Source organism: Carassius auratus, unplaced genomic scaffold (genome assembly GCF_003368295.1).
Source record: "Carassius auratus strain Wakin unplaced genomic scaffold, ASM336829v1 scaf_tig00028507, whole genome shotgun sequence".
NCBI lineage: Eukaryota > Metazoa > Chordata > Actinopteri > Cypriniformes > Cyprinidae > Carassius > Carassius auratus.
The window spans coordinates 27,473-55,382 of NW_020525698.1; the positions used below are offsets into that span (position 1 = coordinate 27,473).

Consider the following 27,910-nt stretch of genomic DNA (forward strand, 5'->3'; position numbering starts at 1 on the left):
TATATATTTGTGTGTATGTGTTTTGTTTTTATAAATATCAAATAAAACTAAAGAAAAAAATTGAAAAATAATTTTTCCAAAGCAACAACATGCCTGTTGGATTGTAGCGGCACCTACTGGACAGAATCCGTATTGCACTAAAGCAATATCCTATTTGTAACAAATATTGCAGTCTTAAAATAATAATAATAATTTTATTTATATATATATATATATATATATATATATATATATATATATATATATATATATATATATATGTGTGTGTGTGTGTGTGTGTGTGTGTGTGTGTGTGTGTGTGTGTTTTACCATATGCTGTTAATACAATTTTGTTGGCTCTTTCAAATTGCAAAACTGTTCAATCAAAATTCGTCGCTTTAAAATAATAATTTACGCTAACAGCACCTCTCCTTAACATCTGAGTTTTTAGCTTAAAATTCATCACGTAATTTATTATTTTAGTTTTAATGTTACTTTTTGATACTTGCTGTAATGAAAACTACATATCCCAGAAGTCATCAGGCAGGATTTTACAGGTTTTACAGATCGCTTCCGGCTCATCTCAAGGGCACAGTTATCACATGTAGCGAAGCTACACTGACTTTAATCAAGTGTGTCACTGTAATTAGGTTTGTTAGTGTGTAAAATGGACAGTTTCGGTTCAGATTTCTCATCGAACTCCTCGTCTGGTAAAATGGACACTGGCACTATAATGGAGCAGGTCAAAGTTCAGATTGCTGTTGCAAACGCGCAAGAGCTGCTGCAGGTAAATTACTTTAACCTCTTGAGGTGCTAAATGGTGTTTTTGTAAGTCTGTTTTAAGAAACATGTGTTAAATAGTTTCATTATTGTATATTGGTAAATAAATAAATAAATATAAATGCTCCATGGTTAAAGCATGGTATAATTAGGAGTACCATACAGATGTCATGGTGGTTATCAGTACAAAAGGTTGTATAGCCAAGTTCATCACGATGTATACTTAACCAAAAAATAACATGGTATTACCCGGGTATTTTCAATTACATCGTATTTTATCTCTCTCCCTCTAATTTTGTCTTTCAAATATGATAAACATTCTTTTTGAACACCTACCATATTACTGTCATGATACATTGTAAGTACTCTTGTATAGAAATACAATGGTATATGAGTATGGTACGTTTTAAAAATTTACTATGGTGGCACCATGGTATAGTGGCTGTATACAGTACAGTAACTACAGTATTACTAAGGATATCCAAAAATACCATATTACATGTCCAACAAAATGTCAGAAAAGCAGTACAAAAATGCCATAGTACTACCATAGTATAGTGTTTTCCAAAACCCTTCAAATACTATTTATTTATATAAATATTGTAAAGTACTTTAATATTACAATGTAATGCTATCACTATGCTTTACTGTAAATAATTATTTTGTTGTAAATAAAATAAGTTTGAAGTATTATTTTCTAGAAAACTTGTTTCTACTTCAATTTTTCATGTTTATTTTTAATAAAAAAAAAATGTATTCACAATTTAGGATTGAAATTGTTTCAAAGTAAATCTTACACCAAAAATTATAACTTTGATATTGCCATATCACCTTTTTGGAAGGTTCTTAAAGTACCAAGAGGTAACACGGTCCTATCAAACTAGAATCATTCCATGGCATGCCTTCCTAATAGAATTTGTCCCACATTTGCAGAGAATGACTGATAAATGCTTCAAGAAGTGCATTGGCAAGCCAGGAAGCACACTGGACAACTCTGAACAGGTGGGAGCGATACTTATTATTCTGTTACCCATGTGTATTTGAGGAGGGAAAAAATCTAAACCCATCTGTCCCCTATTTGTTTTTTCCCAGAAATGCATTGCCATGTGTATGGACCGATACATGGATGCGTGGAACACAGTCTCCCGCGCATATAATTCCAGATTACAGAGGGAAAGGGCACGTATTTGATGTGCAGATGGCAGTCAGTACTACCTCAGTCCTCAGGTAGAGATGTCTAGTCTCTGAATACACGACAGATGTATAGACTTGGCTCTCTTACCAAGCAAAAACAACAGCTGATGGCTGCAGAAGGAACCTGGTGGTTGGACTTAGACTCCACATGGACATTCATTATATTTTGTGTGTTAAAATAATTATATAAGACTTAAAATAGCTGTTTAATAATTGACATTCAGATTAAGGGATTGATAATTGTAGTAGAAGCAACTCTTATGCTTAAAATGATGGCTGGAATCGGGGTAATAAAAGAATGAGTCTGGATTTTAGCTGCACTTTCCTGTTCGGAGGTTTCACTGTGTTTAAAAACAATGCTAAAATTCAGATTCTTCCCCTTTCGCTGTTATTCATTTATCAAGCAGCCAATCAAAATGCAGCATTACCGTCTGTCTTTTGTCATTGGGTGGATGTTACTCCATTCCCTGAGGGAAGGGCTCACTTTACCAACTCTGTTCCACAAACCTAGTTCTTCTCCCAGGGGGGGAGAAATCAGAGGCGCCTTTGTTGCAATAATTGTCGCTTCTTCACCAGGAGCAGCCAAAAAGTCCTTCTTACTTACCTCTGAAGAACAAACCGCAATTGTGGACCCTGGAGTGTCATTTGTCTCATTGTCTCATAAGTACAGTAGTAGGGTTGTTTAACTGCAAGCCTTTGTTGTTCAGTTTGTGTGCACAAGTCCGAATTTCCCATTTTCATTGCTTCGAGTCTTGGAAAGATTTGGTACAGAGACACAAACTCCACCAAGGTATGTCCAGAGACAGATGTTGTGTAATTGTCACCAAGCTGTTTTAATGAAATGCAAATAAATACCACCAATTAGTCCAATTTTATTGATGTTTATTCTTTCATTGGTTAAGAGATGTAGCACCATTTGTACAAATTAGGCCTGAAACACTAAGAAAGTAAATTAACTCACGTGTTGCATTCCCAGCATTGCCACAGGGGGCGCTATAGCATGCATTTCTGAACTGTCGTCTTGTATAGTCTGGTCAAGTATTGTCATGGTGGAGCAATAGTTTGAAAATAATCTTGTTCAGGCCCTGTCCCAAATGGCACCCTAAACCCTTGCGGTCTTCTTCTGAGTCCAGACTTTTGTGATGTAATGCCACTTTGACTGTCGGCTAGAAGTCTGATGCGGAGCTCGCCAGAAATGCGGATCGGGGGCGCTCGCAAGCACCCTTCTGAACAGTAGGGACACCCTACAGTCTTGTGGACTTAAGATACATGCACACGGCGGCCATTGTAAGTTCGTTAGACCGCAAGTGCACATGAAATGTTCCATCTGGGACAGAGCCTTAATGGCATAAACATGATTTGAGGTTTACATTGTAATATACAATATGTTTCTTTCCTTAATCCTTCTTTCCACATCAACCACATAAAAACAAATCACCTCCATTGTGTAGCAAAGTCCATTTTGTGTCACAGGAATCTAAATCCTCCTGGTGATTTTTGTCTCTTGAAATTGGAATTCATCAAATTTCTCGCAAGCGAATGTTGCGATTTTATTTTTACACCTGAAGTGAAAACCACTTCGCAATTATCATTATTTTTAAGTCATGTTGGTTACACCAGAATGCATTGGTTATAAAAACCAAAAAATAAATATTTCGAAAGTACAGTATGAACCAGTTGTTAAAGCAGTCCATTAGAGATTAATGTATTAATTTCTAGGGGTGTAACGATACATGTATTCGTATTAAACCGTTTGGTGCGAGGCTTTCAGTTCAGTATGCATTACAAACCGAAAGATTTGTTGAACTAATCCTATTACATTTGTAAGATAAAAGAGCTTAAAGTGTGTGAATCAAGATGCAATGCATCCCAAACAACATAGAAGCCTCCAAAGAAAAACCACACTGCTCCAGACTAGATCGTTTGTTGCCGCGACACATGGATATGTTTTCTACGTGTATTTATGCTTTGATTTGAGTAAAACAGTGCATCGGTGCAGCACGGCTGACAAAGGAGAGTGTATGTTTCTCGCGTCCAGCAGATATTATCCAAAATGTTGCTACGGTGATGTAGAGAGACACAGAGAAGACAAATTGTTGAATAAAGTTGTTATTTTTGTTCTTTGCGTACTAAAGGTATTCTCATCGCTTCATAACTTTAAAGTTAAACCACTGATGGCAGATCGATTATTCTGACAATTTTCATACTTTTCTGTACTTTGACAGTGTATTTTACTTGGTAGTCTATGGGACAGTAAAAAGCCTCCCGGTTTTCATCCAAAATATCTTAAATTGTGTTCCGAAGAAAAAACAAAGCTTTTACGGGTTTGGAACAACATAACAACATGGGGGTAAGTGATGAATGACAAAATGTACATTTTGGGGTGGAGTATCCCTTTAAGGTGAGCCTGAGAGTCTTACATTTATTTGACAATGCTTCCTCTTTTTTTTTGTATTAAGGCTAAATCCAAACATTTATTTGTGCAGTTTTTTTTTCTCTATGAAATATATAGTTTTATAAGAGGAGGTTTCATAGACTTGGCAAATAAATTTTTCAGAAGTTTGTCGGTACAGACCTCTGTTGTGGGCATTCTGAGGCTTTTTAAAAAATATTGTTCCTGTCGATATCGGAATTATGGAGCTAGACGAAAACAAGGAGATACACACTCTACAAACCATCCCCGCAGACAGGCACTTCCAGCTATTTTAAACAGGGCAAAACAAATCACCGTAACAAATCAAATTCTCTGGCATTTCTTTCTTTTTGCTGTATCGAAAACGTACTGAACCAAACTGTAAATTTTGTCAACCGTTACACCCCTATTTATTTCATTTGAGAGGTATGACTGCACATCACTTGTGAGACAGATGGTGGAGGATATTTTTAAAAAGGGAGGTATATAGATATCCATTCTCTGACAGCCGTGACCTGCATGTAAACTCCTGGGAAGCCAAGTCGACCACAGCCGTGACCCCAGCTGGTCACCCCAGCCAGAAACCACCGGCCCTGGGGTTCGCGGCACACCAGAGGGCCCCCTGAGTCTCCCTGGAGACAAAGACAAGACCACTGCATTCATTGGTGTTTTTATGGAAGGTATGACATTTACAGAAGTCTGCTGAAAACTCAAGGATATGGTTGGGTTACATTGGGCTGGGTTATGTAATCAGCTTAAGAGGCATGGTGGATGTTTTAAGTGGGAAAAAAAAGAGACTTTTAGAGCATTAAGTATCATTGGGTAAGTGCAGTGGTGCTTCAGAAAAAGTGATTCACATTTCTCCTACAAGGAGAAGAATGTGTAACTCCTCACTATTTTGAATGGTCGAGTTCAAAACGGTTTAATAATGGAAACATTTTTTGACCAGAAACTCACCAGACATGTGTCCTTGTCTCCTTCCATAGAGCCAGCACACATCATGTTGTTGGTAAGTTCAGCACCGTAAGCTTGCTGGCAGTCCAACTTATCAATGACATTAACCTGTGCTTTTTGCAGCAGATTGGTTATCATACCTACATGGGATAAACAGACCATAATGCACCTTGTCAAACAAAAGCAGTCACAAGTTTCCATATCTTTTTGGAAAAAGGTATAGAATAGAAGAGCTGCTTTAATGTCGTTTTCACACTTGGTACACTTGACACAATCTTAAATCCCACAATACCCGTGATGGATACCCACTGACGTATATCTTGTATTTGGTTGTATTTGTGTTCAAGTGAGGATGAAGACCACAAGTGTGTGTAGAACTTTTCATTACCTAATGGGACACACTTAGGCAATAGTATTATAAAAATCCAAGTGTACATAACATAGCTTTATTTTAGTTTGGAATACTTTGCATTTTAACCCCAATGCTTTGGGGCGTGTCAAATTTAGGGCAGAGCATGCCTCTGAAAACTGTTTATATCCTGTTTGCATTTCATCATCTTTTTCTTTTTCTGGTGTTTGGTTGTTGCCTGGTGTTTTTTGCTTGATATTTGCTCTCGCCCATAGCATTTCATGTTTGGTTTGTTTTTGTTCCTTGTTGCACACTCTAGTTTGGAAGACAGCTTCAGCATTACCCAAGTCCGCACCAAAACGTTTATGGAGAAAACAATATCATAAACTACTAATGTTAGGTTTTGTCTTGGTCACCTTGACCAAACCCAAACTTACCGTCCTCCCTCATAGCACCCCATCCAATGATGTAGCATTCCATATTTTTGATGAAGCTATGCCAGGGAGAAGGCAAACACACAGTCTGGATGGTGTAGGACTTTGGGGCAGGGATGGAGAGTTCCACCAGGGCCACATCGAAGTCCATGGTGCTGCCATTGAAAGCAGGATGAGGGATGATCCTTTGCACTGGAATCGCCAGAGCACCCACTCCAGACCAAATGACCGAGCCAAGACTTACCGTCCAGCTGGCAGGGTTCAGGTCACTATTAAAGAAAACAAAATAAGACACTAAATCTTCCATGTCCAACTCTGAAAGTAGAGCATTTTGGGTAGATGCCATAAAGTTACACTACCTTCTGAAGCAGTGAGCTGCAGTCAGGAGCCATTTGCAGTGGATAAGAGTAGCTCCACAGCGGTGGGTGCGTTGGTACTGCAGACTGCCCACCCATGGCCATTCACCTCTATAGGCAGTGACACCACCAATAATCCTGTCCTGGCCCATAACTGGACGATTCCCACAGTCTACAAAGTAATTAGGTGGCCCTTTTATTCTTATTCTTAAATCTAGTTCAATGGGTCTTAAGTCGGGGTATATACCATATTTACATTTACACCAATAAATATGAGGCTGTGAGGGATGCAATGGTTTGTACAGTTGTGCAACTTGGCTTCAATCAGCTGACACAATGTTGAAAATATGCTATTCTGAAAAAAACGTAAAGTGCAATAACAAACTTTGAAAATTGGTGAAAGTACAACCTTTCGAACAGAGTGTATCTCTACCCTTATGTCTTTCATCTAAATTTAAAGGGGTCATGAACTGAGAAATCATACCACCTCCTCAGAAGATCAACACCTGCTTCTACCCTTTTTAACCCCATCCACTCAATTGTGTATGTAGAAGGTAATGACGAGAGCGGTAAATGCAAGTCTATGCAAAATCCAAAAGATAAACTTTTTTTAAGAAAAAAAGACCACGTCAGTAGGAATTTGGTACATTCACTTCATTTTACCATGTATTCATTTACAAACAAGGCACAATTTGATGCAGGATTTTAGAAAGATCTAAAATAAAAGACGATGCTGTCCCAACTATATTGGATCCGACAATAATGTCGCAACAAGTGTGAGTATCTGTTGCAAGTCTGTTATCACAGAGTGTTTGATATGTACTGAGTATTTATATGTTTTTTCATCTAAATCACAGCAAATTCATCTATGAAGGATGTAGGCTGTCAAACATAATAAACTAAACTATTAGCCAATCAGAGTACAGTAGGAGGCGTTTACTTCTATACTCCGCCACACCTATTTAAACAGAGCATACTGAGGGCAGTTAAAAACAGGAGAGAAAATAGCCAATTACTGAATTATGTTTTTTGATGTAAAAATCTTAATTGGACCTCAGAGAACAGTACAACATAAAAACAAAATCAGTTAATGACCCCTTTAAATATGGCACCTACCCTGAAAAAGGTCTAGTCTAGATAGTTAACAAAAAAAGTGCAAACCAGAGTGAATGTTGTAGAGCAGTGGTGCCCAATCCTACGATCAACTCTGGTGCCTGCCTGAAGAGTTCAGTTCCAACCCTGCTCCAACACACCTCTTTGTAAAAAGGTTATATTAATATATTGGGATATTACCAATTTGATTAGGTTTGGAGCTAAACTTTCCAGTAAGGTAGATCTCCAGAAGTAGGACAGGGCATACTAGAGATTGAGATTATGAATGGAGATTATTTACCACAGTTTTTCTCGTCAGCCTCATTGGGGCAGTCAGCGACTCTGTCACACTCTGGGTTTGTCTTGCTGATGCACATGTCTCCGCCACAGTTATAATTACCACTGCAGTTCCCAGTAGCAGGGTAATAGTCATTACTGACTTGCTGAGAGGATGGGCTCATAACTTTAGCAGGGTGAACCGTAGTGTTGGTGACGCTAGGGACAGTGGTGGTGATCTGGGCTGTTGGGGCAGTATTGGTGAAGCTCAGAATCCAGTTGCGGAGCTTGGTGACGCGGGAATAGACTCCAGGCTTGTTAATCTGTGCACATCCCACTCCCCAGCTCACCACGCCAGCCAAGAAGAAGCGTCCCGGGGACACCTCACATACCAGAGGGCCTCCGGAATCTCCCTGAAGGGCAAAACCACATTTAAAGCAATTGAATAATTAATTCTGAAACACTGTTAAATCAAGCACCCTTACCTGACAAGAGTCCACCTTCCCTTGAAGAAATCCAGCACACATCATATTTTGGGTAAGTGCACCTCTGTATACAGATGACTTGTTGCATACACTTGAGTCAATGATCTTCACGATTGCCTTCTGTAATGTTGAAGGCACCTCACCTGTTCGGGCACAAAGAGGTGTAGTCTCAAAAAGAGTAGTCACAAGTAGCCAGGCTTTTGACTTGTGGCAAAACCGCTGGTCTTCACGGAATCTTATTAAGACTAAGAACTTAGTCAAGAAAAAAGCAACGGAGTGACCAAGTACATCTGAGTTATACTCAACAAATTCAAGCAAAAGTATATTTAGAGGCTTTCCGCGACATCAAACACACTCACTTGTGTACTGATTAAGAGCTCCCCAGCCAGAGACGATGCAGTTCTGCCCAGGACTGAAAATATGAGAGGATGCTGGGATACAGATTGGCTGAACATGAGAGCTGAACGTCAGTGGTGTTTCCAACTCCAGCACGGTCACATCACTGTCAGTGGTCATGGGATTGTACTTCGGAGAGACAATCAGGGACTTGATGTTTTTTATGGTGGCTTCGCCCTCCTCCCCACTGACTAGATTGGCTCCCACAAGAGCCGTCCAATCTTTTGGGTTGTTTTCCCTTTGGTATATAAGAAGACACATATACAGTCTTGTTCAAAATAATAGCAGTACAATGTGACTAACCAGAATAATCAAGGTTTTTAGTATATTTTTTATTGCTACGTGGCAAACAAGTTACCAGTAGGTTCAGTAGATTCTCAGAAAACAAATGAGACCCAGCATTCATGATATGCACGCTCTTAAGGCTGTGCAATTGGGCAATTAGTTGAATTAGTTGAAAGGTGTGTGTTCAAAAAAATAGCAGTGTGGCATTCAATCACTGAGGTCATCAATTTTGTGAAGAAACAGGTGTGAATCAGGTGGTCCCTATTTAAGGATGAAGCCAACACTTGTTGAACATGCATTTGAAAGCTGAGGAAAATGGGTCGTTCAAGACATTGTTCAGAAGAACAGCGTACTTTGATTAAAAAGTTGATTAGAGAGGGGAAAACCTATAAAGAGGTGCAAAAAATGATAGGCTGTTCAGCTAAAATGATCTCCAATGCCTTAAAATGGAGAGCAAAACCAGAGAGACGTGGAAGAAAACGGAAGACAACCATCAAAATGGATAGAAGAATAACCAGAATGGCAAAGGCTCAGCCAATGATCACCTCCAGGATGATCAAAGACAGTCTGGAGTTACCTGTAAGTACTGTGACAGTTAGAAGACGTCTGTGTGAAGCTAATCTATTTTCAAGAATCCCCCGCAAAGTCCCTCTGTTAAAAAAAAGGCATGTGCAGAAGAGGTTACAATTTGCCAAAGAACACATCAACTGGCCTAAAGAGAAATGGAGGAACATTTTGTGGACTGATGAGAGTAAAATTGTTCTTTTTGGGTCCAAGGGCCACAGGCAGTTTGTGAGACGACCCCCAAACTCTGAATTCAAGCCACAGTACACAGTGAAGACAGTGAAGCATGGAGGTGCAAGCATCATGATATGGGCATGTTTCTCCTACTATGGTGTTGGGCCTATTTATCGCATACCAGGGATCATGGATCAGTTTGCATATGTTAAAATACTTGAAGAGGTCATGTTGCCCTATGCTGAAGAGGACATGCCCTTGAAATGGTTGTTTCAACAAGACAATGACCCAAAACACACTAGTAAACGGGCAAAGTCTTGGTTCCATACCAACAAAATTAATGTTATGGAGTGGCCAGCCCAATCTCCAGACCTTAATCCAATTGAGAACTTGTGGGGTGATATCAAAAATGCTGTTTCTGAAGCAAAACCAAGAAATGTGAATGAATTGTGGAATGTTGTTAAAGAATCATGGAGTGGAATAACAGCTGAGAGGTGCCACAAGTTGGTTGACTCCATGCCACACAGATGTCAAGCAGTTTTAAAAAACTGTGGTCATACAACTAAATATTAGTTTAGTGATTCACAGGATTGCTAAATCCCAGAAAAAAAAAATGTTTGTACAAAATAGTTTTGAGTTTGTACAGTCAAAGGTAGACACTGCTATTTTTTTGAACACACCCCTTTCAACTAATTGCCCAATTGCACAGCCTTAAGAGCGTGCATATCATGAATGCTGGGTCTTGTTTGTTTTCTGACAATCTACTGAACCTACTGGTAACTTGTTTGCCACGTAGCAATAAAAAATATACTAAAAACCTTGATTATTCTGGTTAGTCACATTGTACTGCTATTATTTTGAACAATACTGTACATTGGTGTCTAGTGAAAGGCTGAAGAAGATTATACAAGAACGATTCCTCACGTTTCAAAACAGTGGGCAGCGCTGACGAGCCAACGATTGTTGACGATGGATGCACCACAGGTATGACGGCCGCGTAGTCTCAAACTGACCTGCCAGGGTAACTCCCCATGACGGGCATTTTCACCACCCACAACACGGTTACCCATGGCTGGACGTGTTCCACAGGCTATAAGAGATACAGTGGTTAACAATCAAAGAACATAAATTAAGCTAGAACTAGCCCCTACAATTATATTGGTCTTTGATTGCTAACATGTTTTTAGTGCCTTTAGTATGTTTCTGTGCACTTCCAATGGTATTCTAGGTGATTTCTATGTTGTTCTGGTTGGTTTATAGGAGGCTTCTGGTCTCGGTTCAATTGTTGTGCCTAGATATGGCTTGTGTATATCTTAAATTTAAGTCTGTTGATTTTTTTTTGCCAGTATTGCTGTCTATTGGGTGGAAATCCATAGAAGGCTAATAGCATACATTGTCTCATTATACTGGACAATTTGACATATCATTTAAATGTGTTACAATACTATGTACATTTGATTAGGATTGGTGGTTTGTTCAAATCGCTAACCCTTGGTGATTATGATGTTTGGCTTAACAAGCACAACTTTAGATACCTATTACACTCCTTTAAACATTTTTTGATACTAAAATGTCAATTAAGTCCTTTACTTACAGCAAAAAAAAAAAAGTTTTTAAACTTACAAAAAGGAAACTAACAGCTAGTTCAAGTGTTAGCATAATAGCAAAATGGTGACACTTACAGCAAAAGGCTTCATCTGAACCATCAACACAGTCGGTTATAGAGTCACATTCTGGATTTGTTTTTGTGATGCACTCGCCATTGTCACAAGTGAATGTGTTCTCAGGACATTTACCTGCCATAGATAACAAACACATCTGAGCACTCTACGTTTACAATAAACCTGCAAATATGATCAATAGTGTATTATCTTACTTCTGTCATTCCCAATCGCATAGAATGACTTTCCACTTGCTCCTGGAATTATAAAATAGGTCAAAATAACACCATTATTGACTTGTTTTTAAAATGTACTTTTTAAAGAGAAAAACAGGAAGCTGGCGTACCAAGAAGGACGATGCTAGTGATCTCTCCATATTGTGGGATAACAATGGGTTTCCCATTCAACATGGCCTTCAATCCAGAGCGGAGGAGGTCTTGAACAAAACTCTCTGTATATCCCTGGGCTTGAGAGATCCGGAAGACCAAACGTAGAGTGGTCAAAACATTTGTGTTGGCATTCCTGAAAGATATCACATAAATATCAATGCCATAATTCCCCACCATGTGAAAGGCATGGTTAAACCAAAATTAAAATTTGCTAATAATTTACTTATCCTCAAGCCATCGAAGACAGTATGAGTTATTTATTCATCAGATTATTGAAATGTAGCATTACATCACTTGTTCACCAATGGATCCTTTGCAGAAAATGGGTGCCGTCAAAATAAGAGTCCAAACAGCTGATAAAAACATCACAATAATCCACAAGTAATCCACGCGACTCCAGTCCATCAGTTAATGTCTTGTCAACTGAAAAACTGCATGTTTGTAAGAAACAAATCCATCATTAAAGTGTTTTAACTTTAAATCATCGCTCTGGACGAGATAGCAGTCCATAATAACGCTTTCTCCAGTAAAAGATGATTCTGACGGCACCCATTCACTGCAGAAGATCTATTGGTGAGCAAGTCATGTGATGCTAAATTTCTCCAAACTGTTGGAGAAACAAACTCATCTACATCTTGGATGGTCTGATGGGACATACAGTTTCAGCACATTTTATGTTAAAACATTGGATGTAAGCAGTGTACCAACCCATATGCAACTATCTGGCAGTCTGTGAAGTGTTTTGCCACTGAAGAGGCTCTAAAGATATTCCTGATCTGTAAAATAGTGGAGACAAGAAAACTCTTTTTTCATCTGCATTTTATTCTTTTGAAATAACTAACAGATTGTGCGCATTAACATTCATGTCTTCTGGACGTACCTTTTCTTTCAGAGTCGCCGTCAGAACCACATAGAAACCTGATGTTTTATCTCGCAGAACTGGATCATAACTGAGACCCTCCAATTCCACTGTTTCCATGAAATAATGCTCCTCTTGTATTAAATAAGCTAAACAGGGAAAACAAGGTCGGTTTAAGTTTCCATCATTAGCATAATATTTTGATTGTTTGCACAAATGACTATAAAATAGATATAGTGAGTTCACCTGTCATAAATCCTACAACAGCCCCGATGATGAGAAGAATCAGAATGGCAGCTAAAGTCATACATTTGCAAGTGGAGAGGTAAGCTGGCCGTGGAGCACCCTCGGGCCACGTATTCAAGTCTTTCTTCTCCATTTCAGTCTAAACAAAGACCTGCAACACAACCTGGACATCAAAACTGCAAAACACAAGAACACATGGATGTTAGAAATACAGACAGGTGACAAGGTAAAAACAGGATTGGGTTTTTAAGAGCTCAAAAGCATTAGCAACCCCCTTGGGTGCCGACACTGAAAATCATCTGGTGGGATGTCAAAGTATTAGTTCAGCAGTCATAGAATGAGACAATACTAGGAGTGGTTCCGAAAAGCCAAAACAAACCTCTGTCGAGTTGGAAATATTATAACAGAAATATGAAGCTTGCTGATTATATTGATATAGGTACTTTTCACTACAGGGTTGTAAATGCCACAACAACTCTCTAATTACATATATCGACGTCAAACAGATGATAAATGCCAATTTAAACTTTTATTTGCATGCTTGCCAACAACAATGCAACAGTATTAAATAAAAAGTCAGTTCTGGGCATACAGCTTGAGAAAAAAAATACAGTATACTCCGATAATCAAATTGAGAGAATATTTGAAATTAAAGAAAAATATGATATATAATAATTAAATACTTATTATTTCAGGTCACAACAACTACAAAAATGCATGCTAAAAACGCGAGTATGCTCACTATAAATGCCATTTAAAACCTAAATTGCTAAATTATTATGTGCATGGATGCATGAAAAAAGAACTGTGCAATTGTGTCAAATATAAAATAGCTATAATAAAATGCAACAAATATATAAATAACATAATGCAATTTAATAATATTTTCATTTTTAACACTAAAATAGATAGTTTACATGACTGTGCAGTTTAAAAAAAATACTATTCTGATGAACTTGATACAAAGTTATGCAAAGAGTGTTAAAATGAATTGAATAGATTGTTACTCACCGTTTCAGACAGCATCTGGTCACCGAGGCATCTGATCTTTACGTTGATATCCGAATAAACCTCGAGACACGTTTGGAGACTATATAGAATGCAGCACTGTTAGGCGGTAGGTTTGCCAGTGGGCGGGGCTTCACACAGGTGAGAGAGGGATCTCGTGTTTGATTGGCCAGTGCTGCCTCGTCCACATAAAACTTGTTTTTATAATAGAATCCTCAAATGCTTCTCACAGTATTACTTTAAGACTTCTAAGAGATTTAGAGAAATAATATTTGTTGTTCCTAGGAGGGGTTAAATGGGAAAAGCAATCCAAAACAAAACCAGAAGCTTATACTTCAAATAGTTTAAAATTTCCATCCATCTCTCGTCATTTTCTCATCTCTGTTTATATCCTTATTTGTATCTTTTTATTTTATTTATTCTGTTATATACATATATATATATATACACACACACATATATATATATATATATATATATATATATATATATATATATATATATTAGCTCATAAAATGTATTCTAGCTAACAAATCTACTTCTGAGTTTTTAAAAATACATATTTATTTCTTTTTATATATACATGGGAAAACATCAGTGTATAATAAAATAAGTTTAAATAAAAATTAAATATATCAAAAAATTATATTATTATATAATTTTTTTTTTATATATATATTTAATTTTTATTTACACTTATTTTATTATACACTGATGTTTTCCCATGTTTCATGCCTGTAGAATGTAGACTATTTTATCTGATAAATCTGTTTGGCAAATGTTTTTATTTATATATAACTTTTTATTATTCCCTCTCTTTTCTTTTTTTTTTTTTACTTCATATGTTTAATCTACTGTGCAAAATGAAATAGATGAATGCAACTAGCCCCACTAGCCCACCGCGCCTCAGACTTCTGCTGACCTGGAATAGTATTAAGAGTTGGCGTGGCTTCAGACCGCAGCTCCTCTTACAGACCCCTCTAAAGTTAACCATCAGTTAACAGACCCTGAACCACTATAACTGTGTTACCCAATAAAGCCCAGACTTGGGTGCCAGTGCGCACTGATAAAATCTGGAAAGTCCTGCTGTTCAAAAGAGCACCTGCGAGGCAAGACACACTGAGCCTTTCATTCATAACTGCTAGAAAACTGCCATCACAAATGGAGGGACCAACAAATCTCAATTACCACACACGTATTGCATTAAATATCAGTGGAAACTATACTGGATCTCACTAGTATATTGATGTACATGCTGTTTCCCACCTAAAGTCAATCCTGAAAGGTTATAAGCAGGGCTTTGTGGCTGTGCTAAGAAGCATGAATGGCTAATCTCTATCTGATATCCATCAAAAAAGCTCTCGGTGGAAAAACCCTCGTTTCCAAGCTTTTAAGTGAAGGTTATAGAAAAACATGATTTGAGTGTATGTGAGAGCAGCTCTTCCGTTATAGTTTTAGTAAACGGTTTACTCAAAATAGAAAACTTGCTGAAAATGTACTCACCCTCAGGCCATCCAAGACGTAGATGGGTTTGTTTCTTTATGAGATATGGAGAAATGTCACTTGCTCACCAGTGGATCAGAGTCAGTGAATGGGTGCCGTCAGATCAATATCACAATAATCCATAACTCCATAACTCATCAGTTAATATATATTGTGAAGTAAATTTCTTACTAGTTTGTAAGAAATAAATCTATCATTATTAAAACATTTTAACTAAAAAAACACGGCTTCTGGACAAGATACTAGTTCTTTATCCATAATATTGAATCTCATCTGAATCAGGTGAGAAATATGCATGGATGATTGATCCCATTTTACAAGCAAAAACAGTCCGAAACAAATAAATGTTTGTGGATGTTAATGATGGATTTGTTCTTTCACTTTACAAGATGTTAGACTTGGAGATTATTGTGATGTTTGGTCAGCAGTTTGAACAATTTACATTAAATGATGTTTGAAGCATTGTTGGATGCAACTGCATGCCATATATTTTTCTGAAAATAAACAAACTGAAAACACTCTCAACTGAGAAACTCTTAGTGCTTTTCTACAGTATTAAGCCTCAAATGTCAACTATACACAGAATTGGTTTCTTCTTTAAATTATAAAAAAAGTACAAATATGAAAGGTATTATAATGTTACACTAAAATTTAAACTTAAATAATGGGAAAAGATTTCTAAGATTAGAAATTGGATTAATTGTGCAGCCTTACGGCACCCATTCACTGCAGAGAATCCACTAGGAAGCAAGTGTAATAAAGTGTGTGCATGTTCTTGACAAAGGTAAGAAAAACATTCTCCCAAATAGGGAAGGGTCCATAACTGAGTCTTTAATCTTAGGAATAAGTTTTGCGAGTGTAAAACAGAGGAGACAACACCACAAAGGCAAACACAAATGTTTTCTCAAGGTGTCTCCGAGCCGAAGACTTTCAAAATACAGCTTCCATTCAGATTACACAAAGATGTTCACTGAAAGCGTGCTGAACGTTCGACTGTTTGTGTGTCTACAAAAGCCTTCTGAGAAGGTAATCCATCGGGATCCACCTTTGAGGTACAGGCATAATCTCGGTTTTTGCTTAATTTAGAAATGGTTACGTCCCATATGTTTAGAAATTGTCTAAATTGATAAAACAACGCTGAAAGGACTAGGGCAACATCACGCACCCATTTTCATTAACAGAAAACATGCCTTACAATAAAATAAGTGAGTTTCATAAACCACAGAAACAAAACCAACCAAAAACATACATCCTGAGTCTAAATACAAAATGTATTTTTCATGATTTCAGACCTAACAAAAACCATCTATTTACTAACAAGAAAAAAAGGCAGGATGTTATCCATCCTGCTGTTGAATGAAAGGGTTCGGAATGGCCTCCATCCCATCCTGTGGACAGATCAGCACCACGGACGTCCCTCGACATACAACCAGACCGAGCTGTCTGGTGTCTTCAGTCAGCTTGTACTGATCATCAGGATCTGTGTAAAAAGATGTAATCAGGAATCTTTCATACTGATTTAAAAAAAAAAATAATAATAATAAATAAATTATATAAATTAAAAAAAATATTAAAACTTCAACCATTTGAATAGAATAAAAATATAAACGATTTAAATTAATTAAAAAACAACTAAAAATTAAAATGAAATAAATTATTAAAATGAAGGTCAAAATAAATATATTTTTTATTATTTATTTCAGAATCAGTCTGGAGTTTTTTTACCTCGCATGTATTCAATGGTGCCATCCAACACGAGATTCAACAGCGGGTCGAAGCCTTTTAAGACCCCACTTGCTGAAAATAGGAAACAATGAATGTTAAATTCAACCTACCTTAATTAAACATAACATAAAGTCATTATATGATTTAAACCCTTAATTTATCTCATAAAGCAACCGTCTCACCTTCACGACCTCCTTGGAACTTTACTCTGATATGTTTGTCGATGTACTTCGACAAATCAAAAATACTCTCCTTCTTTTTCTTGTCTTTGTCCTAAAAATCAAGACCACGGATTATATAATATATATTACAGGCCTGTATAATAATAAACATCACACCATGTAGCTTAGCGCAAGAATACACAACACAATACACCGCATTTACAATAACCAGCTTGCTCTAATGTGTAAAATTAAACTTTAGGATTCACAAGACATGTGTGTGTTTATATTCATGTTTGTTTGTAAGCGCCACGCGTCCACAGAAGCGTTTATTATAAAGTGAACGGCGAGAAAACGTTTCTCTCTACTCACCGCCATGTTCAAACTCCGGTACGATACGCCCCGCCCACTCTGCGCTGACGTTTGACGCCTGCCTCTCGACCAATCACAACACGCGCTGGTGAACCTACACAGAAAACGTGTTTAATTTTATCATCTCTAAACACCCACCGATATAGATTAGCACCAATCTGTATGTTTTGTGTTTATTTTCTAATATTGTTAAAAACATAAACATGCTGAGATAAGTTGATATGCGTGATTAGGTCGAGCCGCGCGGTACATCCGGGTGACAAACGCAGCGGGAGAGAAGCGCGAAAAAACAAACCAGCAAATGATTCATCCACCAGCCGTAAAAACACGAATAAACCCTGGTTTTTATGATTAATATCGATTTGGGGGTTGTTAAATGAACTCGAAATGACGGAATTACTTTTTAACAAGAGGTTACAGGTGTTTGTGAAGAATAGAGACACCGATGAGAGGTAAAAGTAGTTGTTTATGTAACGTTATGTGTTTTAAACGTAAACATGACCTAAATGTGTGTTGTTTGGCTTTGATAAGTCGTTAACGTTAATTGTTTTGTATTTTTATAACATCGTGTTTTTGGAGGTTCTTAAGTATCTAAATGTGATTATTTATAATGTTTTTTTTTTTTACTCACAGACGTTCGTTCATTCGTATCAGTATTGAACTGCAGCTATCATCAAATCCTATCCACAGAAAGGTGAGAAACATAATTAGTTATGTAACGTTATTTAAATAATGTTTTTTTTTTTCTTTTCTTTTTTTTTTGGTATTCTGACTTTATTATTATTTTTTTAACCAGGATTTGGTTGTACGGTTGACAGATGATACCGATCTCTACTTTTTATACAACCTTGTCATATCAGAGGAAGATTTTCAGAGGTATTGTGATCTCTTTTTTATCTAATATCGGTCCATATTTAACTTGAGTGTGCAGTTTTCAATGTAATAATCAATATTCGCTTTCCTTCACAGTTTAAAGGTACAACAAGGGCTTTTGATAGACTTCACATCATTCCCACAAAAATTTATCGACTTGCTCGAGCAGTGCATCTCTGAACAGGACAAAGAAAACCCACGGTTTGAGTTTATCGGGATATTATCGCTTCGATGTTTCCTATTAATGTGTCTTGGTTGTTTGAGCCGTTTCTATCTGTGTTCAGGTTTCTCCTGCAGCTCACGTCGGCTTCATCAGCGTTCGATCACAGTCCTTCAAACCTCAACATTGTAGAGACCAACGCTTTTAAACACCTCACGCATCTCTCTCTGAAACTGCTGCCGGGATCTGATACGGATATTAAGAAGTATCTGGCCATCTGTCTGTCCACCGTGAAGGTCAAACTCATCCTGGGCTTGGACTACACATAGAATACATATATATGTCGTTATCCTGTGTGTTTTTAATGAGTGAATCTGTAATGCGTCTTTTTGTTGTAGGAGGAGAAACAGCAGTTGGAACAGAAGTTGAGAAAGACTGAGGAAGATCTGACGAGACAGCTAAATTACGCACAGCAAGTAAGACACATTCAAGATTCCTCTCTGAAGTAACTGATGATTATTATTATTATTATTACACACTTTTTATTTTATTTGTCTTCCAGACGCTGTCTGAGAAGAGTCGAGAGCTGGACAAACTGCGATCTGAATGGACGTCACAAACGACCTCTCTGTCCAGCAGACACATGCAGGATCTCTCAGCTGAGCGTGAAAAAGCTCTTGAGGTAACCACATCCACAGGCATTTCAGTGTTGAAATCATTATAGCAATCAATCGTCCATATTTATTGGTTGCATTTATTTTTTACCTTTATGTATTTTCGTTTGTTTATTGTTTATTATTTTGTATTTATTTTATTATCTTGTGTTTTAGTTAAGTTTTGTTGTAGCATTAGTTTTTTTGTTGTTGTCTTTTTTAATATTTTTATTGGAATTTGAGATTTAAATACTTTTGTCTTTTAAGTTTATTTTATTTCTTAATGTATTTTATTATTTATTATTGTTTTTTTTTCTCTCTTGTTTATATTTCGTTTTTTTATCTTTAGGTATTTTTATTTTAATAGTCTTTGTTTCTAATTTTATTTCTGTTTGCTATTTATTCTAATTGCTATTTCTATTTTAATTTATCTATTTTATTTGTATTTCTTGATTTATGTACCTTTTTTGTTTGTTTTCATCTATATTTATATTTTGTTAGTTTCAGTTTATGTTTTATATTTAGTTTTTTAGCAAAGCATATATTTAAGATTTTATTTTATACACTTATTTGTTGGTATTTTGTGTGTGTGTGTGTGTATAATATGTATGTATTTGTGTGTGAGTGTGTGTGTGTGTGTGTCTATATAATATGTATGTATTTGTGTGTGTGTATAATATGTATGTATTTGTGTGTGTGTGTGTGTGTATATAATATGTATGTGTGTGTGTGTTTGTGTGTCTGTGTGTCTATATAATATGTATGTATTTGTGTGTGTGTATAATATGTATGTGTGTGTGTGTGTGTGTGTGTGTGTCTGTGTGTCTATATAATATGTATGTATTTGTGTGTGTGTGTATAATATGTATGTATTTGTGTGTGTGTGTGTGTAATATGTATGTGTGTGTGTGTGTCTGTGTGTCTATATAATATGTATGTATTTGTGTGTGTGTATAATATGTATGTATTTGTGTGTGTGTGTGTGTGTGTATATAATATGTATGTGTGTGTGTGTTTGTGTGTCTGTGTGTCTATATAATATGTATGTATTTGTGTGTGTGTATAATATGTATGTGTGTGTGTGTGTCTGTGTGTCTATATAATATGTATGTATTTGTGTGTGTGTGTGTATAATATGTATGTATTTGTGTGTGTGTGTGTATAATATGTATGTGTGTGTGTTTGTGTGTCTGTGTGTCTATATAATATGTATGTATTTGTGTGTGTGTATAATATGTGTGTGTGTGTGTGTGTGTCTGTGTGTCTATATAATATGTATGTATTTGTGTGTGTGTGTATAATATGTATGTATTTGTGTGTGTGTGTGTATAATATGTATGTGTGTGTGTCTGTGTGTCTGTATAATATGTATGTATTTGTGTGTGTGTGTGTGTGTGTATAATATGTATATGTGTGTGTGTGTGTGTGTGTCTGTGTGTGTGTGTGTCTGTGTGTCTATATAATATGTATGTATTTGTGTGTATGTGTGTATAATACAGTCTTGTTCAAAATAATAGCAGTACAATGTGACTAACCAGAATAATCAAGGTTTTTCGTATATTTTTTTATTGCTACGTGGCAAACAAGTTACCAGTAGGTTCAGTAGATTCTCAGAAAACAAATGAGACCCAGCATTCATGATATGCACGCTCTTAAGGCTGTGCAATTGGGCAATTAGTTGAATTAGTTGAAAGGGGTGTGTTCAAAAAAATAGCAGTGTGGCATTCAATCACTGAGGTCATCAATTTTGTGAAGAAACAGGTGTGAATCAGGTGGCCCCTATTTAAGGATGAAGCCAACACTTGTTGAACATGCATTTGAAAGCTGAGGAAAATGGGTCGTTCAAGACATTGTTCAGAAGAACAGCGTACTTTGATTAAAAAGTTGATTAGAGAGGGGAAAACCTACAAAGAGGTGCAAAAAATGATAGGCTGTTCAGCTAAAATGATCTCCAATGCCTTAAAATGGAGAGCAAAACCAGAGAGACGTGGAAGAAAATGGAAGACAACCATCAAAATGGATAGAAGAATAACCAGAATGGCAAAGGCTCAGCCAATGATCACCTCCAGGATGATCAAAGACAGTCTGGAGTTACCTGTAAGTACTGTGACAGTTAGAAGACGTCTGTGTGAAGCTAATCTATTTTCAAGAATCCCCCGCAAAGTCCCTCTGTTAAAAAAAAGGCATGTGCAGAAGAGGTTACAATTTGCCAAAGAACACATCAACTGGCCTAAAGAGAAATGGAGGAACATTTTGTGGACTGATGAGAGTAAAATTGTTCTTTTTGGGTCCAAGGGCCACAGGCAGTTTGTGAGACGACCCCCAAACTCTGAATTCAAGCCACAGTACACAGTGAAGACAGTGAAGCATGGAGGTGCAAGCATCATGATATGGGCATGTTTCTCCTACTATGGTGTTGGGCCTATTTATCGCATACCAGGGATCATGGATCAGTTTGCATATGTTAAAATACTTGAAGAGGTCATGTTGCCCTATGCTGAAGAGGACATGCCCTTGAAATGGTTGTTTCAACAAGACAATGACCCAAAACACACTAGTAAACGGGCAAAGTCTTGGTTCCAAACCAACAAAATTAATGTTATGGAGTGGCCAGCCCAATCTCCAGACCTTAATCCAATTGAGAACTTGTGGGGTGATATCAAAAATGCTGTTTCTGAAGCAAAACCAAGAAATGTGAATGAATTGTGGAATGTTGTTAAAGAATCATGGAGTGGAATAACAGCTGAGAGGTGCCACAAGTTGGTTGACTCCATGCCACACAGATGTCAAGCAGTTTTAAAAAACTGTGGTCATACAACTAAATATTAGTTTAGTGATTCACAGGATTGCTAAATCCCAGAAAAAAAAAATGTTTGTACAAAATAGTTTTGAGTTTGTACAGTCAAAGGTAGACACTGCTATTTTTTTGAACACACCCCTTTCAACTAATTCAACTAATTGCCCAATTGCACAGCCTTAAGAGCGTGCATATCATGAATGCTGGGTCTTGTTTGTTTTCTGACAATCTACTGAACCTACTGGTAACTTGTTTGCCACGTAGCAATAAAAAATATACTAAAAACCTTGATTATTCTGGTTAGTCACATTGTACTGCTATTATTTTGAACAAGACTGTATGTATGTATTTGTGTGTGTCTGTGTGTCTATATAATATGTATGTATTTGTGTGTGTGTGTGTGTATAATATGTATGTATTTGTGTGTGTGTGTGTGTGTGTGTGTGTGTGTGTGTGTGTATAATATGTATGTATTTGTGTGTGTGTGTGTATATAATATGTATGTGTGTGTGTGTGTGTCTGTGTGTCTATATAATATGTATGTATTTGTGTGTGTGTGTGTATAATATGTATGTATTTGTGTGTGTGTGTGTGTGTGTGTGTATATAATATGTATGTGTGTGTGTGTGTATAATATGTATGTATTTGTGTGTGTGTGTGTATATAATATGTATGTGTGTGTGAGTGTGTGTCTGTGTGTCTATATAATATGTATGTATTTGTGTGTGTGTGTATAATATGTATGTATTTGTGTGTGTGTGTGTATAATATGTATGTGTGTGTGTCTGTGTGTCTGTGTGTCTATATAATATGTATGTATGTGTGTGTGTGTGTGTGTGTGTGTGTGTGTGTGTATAATATGTATATGTGTGTGTGTGTGTGTGTGTGTCTGTGTGTCTGTGTGTGTGTATAATATGTATGTATTAGTGTGTGTGTGTGTATAATATGTATGTATTTGTGTGTGTGTGTGTGTGTGTGTCTATATAATATGTATGTATTTGTGTGTGTGTGTGTATAATATGTATGTATTTGTGTGTGTGTGTGTGTGTGTGTCTGTGTGTGTGTGTGTTAGAAGAGCTTTTAAATGTATTTATTTCAAATTTAACCCTTCACAATTTAACGATGTTGCTGCCCTGATTTGTTTTTTGATTTGTTTGAATTGTTTTTAACAGACACAAGCCCGTCTGCAGCAGCAGAACGAACAGCTGCGACAGGAACTGGAGTCGTCTCATCACAGAAGCACCCAGCAGCTCCAAACCAAAGTCTCTGAGCTAGACACGGCCAACAGAGAGCTCATCGACAAGAAATACAAGAGCGACTCCACCATTCGAGATCTCCAAGCCAAACTGGCCAGCCTGGAAGAGGTGCGAGATTGATCCAGAAGGATGTGGTCTGGAAATCAGAAGGAAATCTGAAGTTTTATCTTTGCATCTCTGTCCAGGAGTGTCAGAGGTCCAAGCAGCAGGTTCTGTCGTTGAGGAGAGAGAACAGCACCCTGGACACCGAGTGCCACGAGAAGGAGCGTCTGCTCAACCAGCTCCAGACACGAGTGGCCGTCTTAGAGCAGGAGATGAAAGATAAAGAGCAGCTGGTGCTGCGAACCAGAGAGGTGCTGGAGGCCACACAGCAGCAGAAGGTGACCGTGCTCATCAGCACTGTGCACACATCAAATATCTTTCTTTTTTATAGTCATTAAAACTGAAAGTTTGGCATCAAATGGATGGCATTTCATTTCTTTTGTGTATTATTTTTGTTTCTTTGCTAGAACTCTGTGGAAGGAAATGCTGAAAGTAAGCAAGTTCAGATCAGCAAGCTGGAGGCCACGGTGAAATCCCTGTCGGAGGAGCTCATCAAGGTTTGCATTGACTTGAAAAGAAAATGATCTCGATTTGAAGTCCAGTTGAACTCGTCTCACAGACAGAATTACTCAGGCGAACGGCATCATCAAGAAGCTCCAGGGGGATCTGAAGGCGCTGGTGGGGAAGATCAAGCTGAAGAACACGGTGACGGTGTCTCAGGAGAAGATCCTGCAGGAAACCACGGAGAAACTGCAGCGGGAGCAGAGAGAGCTGCAGGACGCCCAACAACGGCTCCGACAGAAAGAGGAAGAGGTACTAATGCCTGCTTGATCAGTAGTTCTTTTTATCTCTGCATCAACATCTTCTTTTGCTTTAGGTAACCAAATTAAAAGAACAGTTAGACGCGACCGTTCAGAAACTGGACGAGAGCAGGGAAGTGTTAAGAACCAATGAGAACGGTGAGGACTTTCATTTATTCGCATATGCTGTTTATTTATTTACTGTTTATTTAACTTTTTTAAATCTTTATATTACTTAATTGTTTTTCTTTTTTTTTTATAGGGTGTTTGTTCCTTTTATTTCTGTAATTGTTTTATTAAGATTCTTGATGGTGATGTTTATTTTTCGATAAACATTCCATTTTTTTTACTTTTTATTAATTTATGATTTTTATATAATTACCATTATATGTGTATTTTGTAGCTTTAAGTTTATAATTTTATTTATTATTCTATTTATTTATCCATTTTTAATAACATTTATGTATGTACTTTTTGGTTTTCTTTTTTTTTTTTGGTACAAATTTTTCCATCTCTGTACTTGACATAATGAACATAATTTATGTCTGTGTTTTAGCTTTTTATTTGTTTTATTTTTTAACTGTTATTTCTGGATTTTGTATTTATTTATATTTGACATTTTTATATATAAAAATCCCATTCAAATCATCTTTTTAATTGTGATATGGTATTCTCCAGTGATCACTTGGCTGAACAAGCAGCTGAATGAGAACCAGTTCTCTCAGAAGCAGGAAACTTTAGGAGTGTTCGAGACTCCTGCTGCCGGTCTGAGAACAGGAAGTGTTCCCTACAGTATGGTAATCAATCGCTATCACTCAAAGTCTAGCATGAAATCCGTCAAGCAGTGTGTTGTCTGTAGATGTAGAAGGAAATCAAGCAGAAACTATGAGTTTGATTGGACCTGTCTTTTGAAGTGATGTAGGTGTTCTTGTCTTCTCTAGCTTGATAGCAAATGTTTCCCCTCGTCTTTGGGACAGGGTTACCCCATCACCTCTACGATAAACTCCAAATATCCTCTTCCTCTTTCCTGTGTGAGCTCAGGACCTCGCTCTGTCCTGTCAGCACACAATCAGATGTCTGGACCAAAGGCAGGCCTCATCATTTCTCTTATGCCATCTCTTTTTCCCCTACATTTTATTAGTTTTTTTTTTCTCTCTAGTTTGCATGTCTCTATTACATTCTCTGCTCACACTGAACACAATTCTTTCTGATTTGTTTGTCCAAATTTAAGCACTATGTGTCTAAATCTTTTATTATTAGTAGTATATATATTTTTTTTCCTTCTGCCAATGCTTGGAATGATTTGATTTGTAGTGTGTTATTTACTGCGGTTGCTGTTATAATTTTTTCTTAACAATTAACCATTGTATTATAGACAGTGGATTGTGGCAGGAGCAGATGGAAAACTAGCGTTTTGGCTGCACCTGTCAATTATTGCGTCTGGCTCTGGTGTTTAAAACATGTAGCGCCCCAAAAGTATACTCGAGAAAATACTGAATTAAAAAAATATATATATTTTTAAGTGTATGTTTGTGAAAATGTATATTTGAAACTCATTTTCTGAAACTAATTAAAATAAAAAAAAAATCCAAAATTTCCCAAAACTTTTTTTATTTTATTTGATGGAAATATAAAAAATGTATTTTCTAAATTTTATAAACACATAATTTTTTATTGTATTATTTATATATATATATATATATATATATATATATATATATATATAATGTTTTGAAAATAGAAAAATATTAGTTTTATAAAAATATTGTTTTTATAAAATCTTTCAACATAGTTTTGTGAAAATAGTAAATATTTACCCTTATTTTTTTTAAATATTTTTGTGAAAATATCCCCTACACATATTTTCCAAAAGTAGTTATAACATTTTCAACAAAATGTAATTTCTATATTATTATTTTTTTAAATAACTAATTTATAACGTGTTCACCGTAATTTTGTGAAAATATCCAATTCCCCCCCAAATAATTTTCCAAAAATATTTTTTATAAAATTTATTTTTATCAGATTTTTGTAAAATAATATATATACTTTTTTTTACTTTCTATAGCATTTTTATCAAAAAAAAAAAACATATTTCCCAAAAATGTTTACCATAATTTTGTGAATTGTAAAAAAAAAAAAAAAAAGTTTCCCAAAAATTTTTCCAAACATACAATTATAACATTTTCCACCATCATTTTGTGAAAATATGAAAAATAAAAATTAATAAATTACACATATTGCTACCAAAACCTGAACTCTGATGGGGCTAACAATCAGATTAGCTGTCGGTGTGAGCAAAGCCAATCACTTCTTCTGAATGTGTCCGACAAAACACAGTTAAATTCTCTGGATTCTTTTAGGTCCAGTTTAACCCTATGAGTGCCAAACCTTCAGCAGCAGACGTGAGTCCCTCTTCACTCTCACAGCCCTCCAATAAAGAGAAGTGAGTTCCTCTTTCAATCCATTTACTTCCTGTTCTCTGTAATAAAGCCTTCGGTGTGATCATATCTCTGATCTCAACAGCGGAGAACCTATTGGTCTGGACTCCAAGTACTTTGAGAGACGAGATGACAGCATTCCTCTCCGCGGCCTTCTACCCAGCATCCATCTAAACCGAGGCAAAACACAAACACTGTTTTTCCCCATTTATTCCTAATTACTAGACCTTTTTATTAAGTATTTAATATCTCTACCTACAGAAGTTCCTAAGCCTTTGAACACGGCTGGAGCAAAGCAAACAGCGTCCACAACTTCTGCGTATTTCCCAGGATGACGAGCAGCAGTTTAGATGTACTTCTCTTTATCACTACGCTGTGTGTGAAAGCCACCTCTAAGATGGGAATTCATTGCATTCTTGTTTGTTTAAAATGTCTTCAATAATTTATTAAAACATTTATTTTTAAACCCATTTTTTAATGTGTTTACTATGGAAGTCAGTTATTGCTACAGAATGAAAAAAAGGGCGGGAAAAGGGAAGAATTGTGAGTTTTGAAAATTGCATGTTTTAAGAATTTTTCTTTTCTTTTTTAGAATTGTGAAAATAAGGTCTTAATCGTCCAATGTTTTGTTTTCACTCTTTTCACTTGCAATTCTGGGAAGTCCAGATTGTGGAATTTAAATTGTAATGTAAAAACTGAGCTTAAAGTTGGTTACATTTTTACTTTAAATTCCATAGTGGAAGCAAACAACATAATTGTGAAATTTAAAATCTGAATCACAAGAATTTTTTATCTTTATTCTGTGGTTTAACTGGTTTCTATAGTAAAAAGAGTTTCATTTAATGTTTGAGACTTTGGCATGAGCATGGGACTAACTTTTTTACTAATAATGGTGCTAAGATTTAAGTCTGTGGTCCCTTTGTCTTTTCAATGTCCTAAACTTGATTGTGCCATACATGAACTGTCTCTGAATGATTGAATGAACTTTTCCTAATCTCTCAGAGAGCTGCCTTTTCATATTCTCAAATACTGCTATTGATGTAATTGATGATTTTAAGGCTAATAGAAGGATTCAAGTTCTTGACTGATATGAATGGCAGTGTGTGGTTTGCTGTGTAAAACTGTAAATAATTAATTCTGTGTACATTTATATTTTTGTATTTATGGTTTACTATAGTATAGTAAACTTTGTAATCTGTTTATCATGGATTGCAGTTTGGCTGCTTGTTCACC

At 36.4% G+C, this 27,910-nt stretch overlaps 4 protein-coding genes across 4 annotated transcripts; 2 read left to right on the forward strand and 2 right to left on the reverse strand.

The window, feature by feature from the left end:
- The first annotated feature begins 565 nt into the window (after positions 1-565).
- Positions 566-3,497, forward strand: LOC113079554 (mitochondrial import inner membrane translocase subunit Tim13). Its single transcript, XM_026251791.1, has 3 exons — positions 566-766; positions 1,693-1,761; positions 1,852-3,497. The coding sequence occupies exons 1-3, from the start codon at positions 647-649 to the stop codon at positions 1,948-1,950; spliced, it is 288 nt and encodes a 95-aa protein (XP_026107576.1). The 5' UTR covers positions 566-646; the 3' UTR covers positions 1,951-3,497.
- Positions 3,498-4,694: 1,197 nt separating this feature from the next.
- On the reverse strand, positions 4,695-13,984 carry LOC113079561 (transmembrane protease serine 9-like). Its single transcript, XM_026251800.1, has 15 exons — positions 13,898-13,984; positions 12,887-13,062; positions 12,662-12,789; positions 12,490-12,557; positions 11,739-11,914; positions 11,608-11,649; positions 11,414-11,527; positions 10,656-10,821; positions 8,672-8,946; positions 8,313-8,455; positions 7,853-8,240; positions 6,463-6,631; positions 6,107-6,372; positions 5,324-5,460; positions 4,695-4,998 (listed from the first exon to the last, which is right to left on the reverse strand). The coding sequence occupies exons 2-15, from the start codon at positions 13,017-13,019 to the stop codon at positions 4,837-4,839; spliced, it is 2,367 nt and encodes a 788-aa protein (XP_026107585.1). The 5' UTR covers positions 13,020-13,062; positions 13,898-13,984; the 3' UTR covers positions 4,695-4,836.
- A 2,221-nt stretch (positions 13,985-16,205) lies between these two features.
- LOC113079551 (U6 snRNA-associated Sm-like protein LSm7) lies at positions 16,206-17,693 on the reverse strand. Its single transcript, XM_026251788.1, has 4 exons — positions 17,656-17,693; positions 17,305-17,395; positions 17,123-17,194; positions 16,206-16,877 (listed from the first exon to the last, which is right to left on the reverse strand). The coding sequence occupies exons 1-4, from the start codon at positions 17,659-17,661 to the stop codon at positions 16,735-16,737; spliced, it is 312 nt and encodes a 103-aa protein (XP_026107573.1). The 5' UTR covers positions 17,662-17,693; the 3' UTR covers positions 16,206-16,734.
- A 203-nt stretch (positions 17,694-17,896) lies between these two features.
- On the forward strand, positions 17,897-27,257 carry LOC113079550 (spindle assembly abnormal protein 6 homolog). Its single transcript, XM_026251787.1, has 17 exons — positions 17,897-18,107; positions 18,289-18,349; positions 18,452-18,531; positions 18,625-18,729; positions 18,813-18,984; positions 19,087-19,164; positions 19,251-19,370; positions 23,311-23,502; positions 23,580-23,774; positions 23,904-23,993; positions 24,070-24,249; positions 24,314-24,395; positions 24,915-25,033; positions 25,178-25,324; positions 26,600-26,682; positions 26,763-26,857; positions 26,939-27,257. The coding sequence occupies exons 1-17, from the start codon at positions 18,043-18,045 to the stop codon at positions 27,010-27,012; spliced, it is 1,938 nt and encodes a 645-aa protein (XP_026107572.1). The 5' UTR covers positions 17,897-18,042; the 3' UTR covers positions 27,013-27,257.
- Positions 27,258-27,910: the final 653 nt, after the last annotated feature.

Bases quoted from the DNA above. Each gene is read 5' to 3' on its own strand.
- LOC113079550 (XM_026251787.1), top strand. From the start codon at position 18,043: ATGACGGAATTACTTTTTAACAAGAGGTTACAGGTGTTTGTGAAGAAT. The intron at 18,532-18,624 runs GTATTGTGATCT...TTTCCTTCACAG, and splicing joins TCAGAGGAAGATTTTCAGAG to TTTAAAGGTACAACAAGGGC. The intron at 19,165-19,250 runs GTAAGACACATT...TTTGTCTTCCAG, and splicing joins AGCTAAATTACGCACAGCAA to ACGCTGTCTGAGAAGAGTCG.
- LOC113079554 (XM_026251791.1), top strand. From the start codon at position 647: ATGGACAGTTTCGGTTCAGATTTCTCATCGAACTCCTCGTCTGGTAAA. The intron at 767-1,692 runs GTAAATTACTTT...CCACATTTGCAG, and splicing joins ACGCGCAAGAGCTGCTGCAG to AGAATGACTGATAAATGCTT. The intron at 1,762-1,851 runs GTGGGAGCGATA...GTTTTTTCCCAG, and splicing joins CACTGGACAACTCTGAACAG to AAATGCATTGCCATGTGTAT.
- LOC113079551 (XM_026251788.1), bottom strand. The intron at 17,195-17,304 runs GTGAGACGGTTG...TCCTATTTTCAG, and splicing joins GTTCCAAGGAGGTCGTGAAG to CAAGTGGGGTCTTAAAAGGC. The intron at 16,878-17,122 runs GTAAAAAAACTC...CTTTTTACACAG, and splicing joins CACCATTGAATACATGCGAG to ATCCTGATGATCAGTACAAG.
- LOC113079561 (XM_026251800.1), bottom strand. From the start codon at position 13,019: ATGGAGAAGAAAGACTTGAATACGTGGCCCGAGGGTGCTCCACGGCCA. The intron at 12,790-12,886 runs GTGAACTCACTA...TTCCCTGTTTAG, and splicing joins TGTTGTAGGATTTATGACAG to CTTATTTAATACAAGAGGAG. The intron at 11,915-12,489 runs GTTGGTACACTG...GATATCTTTCAG, and splicing joins TGCCAGATAGTTGCATATGG to GAATGCCAACACAAATGTTT.